A 5,579-nucleotide genomic window follows, 5' to 3' on the forward strand; every position below is an offset into this window, starting at 1 on the left:
CCCAAAGTGCTGGGATTACAGGTGTGAGCCACCACGCCCAGCCTATTATTATTATTATTATTATTTGAGATAGAGTCTCGCTTTGTCACCAGGCTGGACTGCAGTGGCACTATCTCAGCTCACTGCAACCTCCACCTCCCAGGTTCAAATGATTCTCTGCCTCAGCCTCCCGAGTAGCTGGGACTATAGGCACCTGCCACCACACCCAGCTAATTTTTGAGTTTTTAGTAGAGACAGGGTTTTTCCATGTTGGCCAGAACAGTCTCAATCTCCTGACCTCATGATCCACACGCTCCGGCCTCCCAAAGTGCTGGGATTACAGGTGTGAGCCACTGCGCCCGGCTGCAAGTGCTTTTCAACTGCAAGACCTTTGTACTTGCTGTTCCCTCAGAGTGCAGTGCTTTTTTTCAGGCTCTTGGCATTCTAGCTCAGCTTCAGCGAAAATGCCACTTCCTCAGGCCCTCCTCCACCACTGACCACTGACCACCGTACTTAAAGTTACTCACTCCCGTTATGTTGCATCCCCGTCACCTTGTTCACTCCTTTCAGTGTATTTATCACACCGTGGAATTACCATGTTTTGTTCATCACTGATCTCTAGCACCTATAATAATGTCTGGCACATATTAAGTGACCTATAAAAATTGTTGAGGCTAAGCATGGTGGCTCACACCTGTAATGCCACCACTTTGGGATCCCACTACTTTGGGAGGTTGAGGCGGGTGGATCACTTGAGGTCAGGAGTTCAAGATTAGCCTGGCCAACCTGGTGAAACCCATGTCACTACTAAAAATACAAAAATTAGCCAGGCATGGTGGTGCACACCTGTAATGCCAGCTACTGGGGAGGCTGAAGCGGGAGAATTGCTTGAACCCAGGAGGTGGAGGCTGCAGTGAGCCAACATCATGCTACCACACTCCAGCCTGGGCAACAGAGTGAGATTCTGTCTCAAACAAACAAAGAAATCTATTGGGGAGTATATGAGAAAAGCCTTCCCTCACATTTTTAGATGATTTTTACTGCCTTTAATTTTCACCTATTCATCCATATATTAAATGATATTATGTAAATCCAAAGAAAATAAATTTAAGCTGAATAAAAATACTGGAACATATTTGTTAATGAAGAAGTTGAGAACTGGAGTTGCTCTGGCGTGTGCTGTGGCATCCTTCTGCCTTGTGCCTCTGAGGCACTCATCTGTGGGGCTTAGGGGCTCAGTGAGGCCTACACTGACGTCTACTCTTCCACCTCCTGCACTGATTCATCTTACCTGGCTCACCTGTTTCCTTTTCCCATTCTTATCCTGGCCAACGTACTAGATAATTTACCCATAATTATTATTTGTTTCCTGTCCCCCACTTTGCACCACTGTGAGCCCTATGAAGGCAAGGATAGTATTTTGTTTTGTTTTGTTTTTTTCTGGCTCTGAGTAGGTACTCAACCAATTGTGGAAGGAAATAATGAATGTCTCAAAGAAAGAAAGTTGGGAAGGTCCTGTATTCTCTCACTTCCTCCTAGTCGTCGCAGATTAAGATACCCCCCACCTTTGCACAATCTACATCTCAGCACTATGTACAAAATCTCCATAAGGTGTAAATGTTCACTGCTTTATTCATCCACAGAATGGTTTTACACGTATATTTATAAATCCGTGTGCCTGTTGATGTTTTGCATGTGAGATCCTTTATTTATCTGAGAGCTTTCATGAGGAAGAATTTAGCTCAATATTTGTGAGATCATGATAGGATAACAGCTGATGAAGGTAAGTGCCACCCTATAGAGGCTGTTTCTGCTGTGAGTGGAGACTGTTATTCCTCTTCCCTGAAGGAAAGTCTAGCAGTTGTTTAAATAATGAATAAAGCTAAGCACGTAAATTTATCTTCAGGAAGGTACTGGAAGAAGAGGAGGAGCAGAGTACAAGAACTACAAGTACACCTTTTGTGGGAAATAGCCAGTTCAAAATCTTCCCAATCATCAGTTATACTTTTCTTGGGATAATGAAATCAAAACATTCTGTACTTGGTTATTTTCACAAGCCTTTTCATCTTCAAATACTCCCTCCTTTGCCCATCCCTCAAAAGATCAACGGTGGGAAATTTTTCTTTAAAAGTAAACTATGTTCTTTTCTTTAAAATAACCATTATAGAGAAATTATTCTCTTTAAGTAGTCATGCTTCTAAATTGCTTGGAGGCGATTACATATGAACCTTCCTATGAACTTGTATCTCTCTCATTTAAAAGAAAAGAGAAAGGAAAGGAATTAGCCCATTAATTATTTAAAATACTTGGTGCAACTGTTCCTACGAATTAATCCAGGCACTTGGAAGAAAATTACACTCTGTGTTAATATCATTGCCAACCTTTTCCACTATGCTGCACTCCAAATACTATTGTGTTTTCAATGACAACATTCCCTATTACATATGCATATGAAAAACAGGCATTTTCATCAGAATTACCGTAATAGCATTAAGAGATTATTTTTTCCAATTTCCTTGGAAGAAAATTCACTTAAATTAGATTATTTATTACTTGACTGCTCTTGTATCTTGCCTGTATGTTTAGGTAACTGGAGCCCATGAAAGTATAAACTTCAGAATAAAAAGCATGATTTTATACATTAATGACTTCAAATAAAAGAGGAATGCCACATTTGTGCATCACTTCTTTCGAGAAAGTTAAGTCTGTGTTCTGCTTAGGAGAGATAACACTTTTTGTCCCAGTAGGTGGCCCCCCTGGTGTAGCCATTAGTTGCTAATTACTTGCAAACAAATAAACAATTAACTCCTTAAGCTTCTGGCTGGGCAAGTGTTCATTGACATGCTAAAACTTTCTAAGACAGGATTTTAATTAGTGATGTTCTAAATCCAGCCCCCTTGTCAGCGTAGCTATAAGGTGAATTGCAGGAAGATCCCAGCCTTATACACGTGGGGCAGAGCCAGCAGAGGCCAGAGCTGTTGCTCTGCACAGACCACGAGAGGATGTCTCCCAGCCTTCAGGAAGGCGCTCAGCTCCAGGAAAGCAAACCCTCAACTTGCTCCTTTTCAATTGAGAGAATCTTAGGAATGGACCAGAAGACAGACTGTGTTCCATTAATGAAACCCCACAGGCCCTGGGCAGACACCTGCAGCTCCTCAGGTATGCCACAACTCAATTTTTTCAATTATTTGTTATTTCATTTACAGTGTTAATTTTTTTGCCCTTTATCTCATACTACATAGAGTCTAGGACTTTTATTTTATTCGATTCTATTTTTTTCTGAGACAGTTTTGCTCTTGTTGCCCAGGCTGGAGTGCAGTGGCACAATCTCAGCTCACTGCGACCTCCACCTTCCTGGTTCAAACGATTCTCCTGCCTCAGCCTCCTGAGTAGCTTGGATTACAGGCATGCATAACCACACCTGGCTAGTTTTTCTGTTTTTAGTAGAAATGGGGTTTTACCGTGTTGGACAGGCTAGTCTCAAACTCCTGACCTCAGGTGATCTGGCTGCCTCGGGCTCCAAAGTGTTGGGATTACAGGTGAGCCCAGCCAGAGTCTAGAACTTTTAAAGCCTCCAGCTGAGTCCTGTGGGAAATGAAAAGAATATATCAGTTTTGGATCGAGCAAAGTGGATATAAAGTTCAATCACAGGAAATGCCAAGAACCTGCATTTACTTCAGAAGATCTCTATGTTTGATACATCAGATATTTGAAATCTCTTTTCACTGAAAAATAAACAACATTTAGAGACCAAAGAGGCAGGATTACCAAGACAGAATCTTCATTTTTTATTGGTTTTCAGTATTTGGTTGATGGGGGCTGATTCTCTTGTGAAACTCAGAAGAATTCCACCAGGAAATGAAAGATGAGTTCCTGAAACTACCTCTTATAGAGCTTTGTGAAACATAAGACTGACCATCTAAAATGGGGTTTATTTTTCTGTTTTTAGGTAAAGATGGTAACTTATGTCTACATGTCCCAAATCCTCCCAGTGGGATTTCATTCCCTAGCATGGTGGATCACCCAATACCAGAAGAAAGAGCTTCAAAATATGAAAATTACTTTTCAGCCTCAGAAAGACTGTATTTGAAAAGAGAGTTGAGTTGGTATAGAGGCCGAAGACCAAGAACTGCTTTTACTCAAAACCAGGTGGGAAGTTTTTTCACCCAATAATGATAATAAAAGGTTTTAATTGACACCAAGTTGAGCAAAAGTCATTCACTTTGGTATCTCAGTTTAGAAGTCTTATTAATGAAGCAATAGACTATCATATTTTAACAATTTCTAAGTAATCATTTTTAAAAAGGCATCCAGATTAATTGCCAATATTTAAATGCAGTCATTTTGCTCTAGAAATTAAAGCTCATTTTTGGTGACATACTGAATATCAACATTTTAAAGATTTATTTTCTTATTCTTAGATTGAAGTGTTAGAAAATGTCTTTAGAGTAAACTGCTATCCTGGCATTGATATTAGAGAAGACTTAGCTCGAAAATTGAATCTAGAGGAAGACAGAATCCAGGTAATTTTCAAATTTAGTTGTTATTCATGATGGTTGAAATGTTAAAAATAATAAAATAATCTTTCTGAGACCTATTTTATTTTTCCTTAATTTTAGATTTGGTTCCAAAATCGGCGTGCAAAACTGAAAAGGTCCCATAGAGAATCACAGTTTCTAATGGCGAAAAAAAATTTCGACACAAATCTCCTGGAATAGATAGAAAACTAAACAAGTGAAATTATCTTCTAATTGCAGAGCATGAAGAATCAGTGGAAATATTAAGTGTTAAAATGTGATGTTTTCTTTACTGCATTTAATCTGCATATTGTCATTTTTTTCCAAAAATATATTGTAAATAATTACTATTATAGCATGGTACATATTATATTTGGGCACTTTTAGTTATAGTAAAGACCTTTCTTATATATTTTAATAATCATTTTCAGAAAAGATTGCTATTTTTTAAGTGAGCAAAATTAACCTAATAAATTAGTTTGTTAAAATCAATAGACTCATGACTAAGTGATTCCACAAGTTGGATTCTATTTGTAAAATATTTCAAGTGAAATCATCTGAAGAGCAAAGATGTGAGTTGTTTCCATTAGTTTCCTCAATGTACATTTGGAACATGATTATTCTTAACTATATTATAGGTTATGATTTATTGATGAATCTTGAACTTCTCTTGATTAATAGCATAAAGCAGTGAGAATTTCTCATCATCTATCAAAACAAATTCTTAAAGTGTTAGTTTCAAGTTTTTCCAAGCAAAGTCATTATGCCAAAGTAGAAATATACAAGCATCATCTATCATATTATATGCCATCGGTATTGAATTGCACAGAAGAATTAAGCAACAAACAAACAAAAAATTAAGCTACCAAAAAAAATGCAAAATTTTAGTGTTCTAGTTTAATTTTGTACTTTCATTCAATAAAGTGATAGTGATCATCTAGCTTATATTTATTTCCAGTTTAATGATTTCCAATCAACTGCAAAATTAGGTTGACTGAGAAGGCAGGATAACTGACCTACCTTTTGTAAGTGCTCTGACATAGTCACTGGAAATAATCAGGATGTTTTCTAAGTAACAAAAAC

At 38.0% G+C, this 5,579-nt stretch overlaps 1 protein-coding gene across 1 annotated transcript; it reads left to right on the forward strand.

The window, feature by feature from the left end:
• The first annotated feature begins 1,888 nt into the window (after nt 1–1,888).
• Nucleotides 1,889–5,060, forward strand: HESX1 (HESX homeobox 1). Its single transcript, XM_017527473.2, has 4 exons — nt 1,889–3,138; nt 3,929–4,128; nt 4,401–4,502; nt 4,599–5,060. The coding sequence occupies exons 1-4, from the start codon at nt 2,982–2,984 to the stop codon at nt 4,695–4,697; spliced, it is 558 nt and encodes a 185-aa protein (XP_017382962.1). The 5' UTR covers nt 1,889–2,981; the 3' UTR covers nt 4,698–5,060.
• The last annotated feature ends 519 nt before the right edge of the window (nt 5,061–5,579 follow it).

The sequence above is a fragment of the Cebus imitator genome, unplaced genomic scaffold (assembly GCF_001604975.1).
Source record: "Cebus imitator isolate Cc_AM_T3 unplaced genomic scaffold, Cebus_imitator-1.0 Scaffold48, whole genome shotgun sequence".
NCBI lineage: Eukaryota > Metazoa > Chordata > Mammalia > Primates > Cebidae > Cebus > Cebus imitator.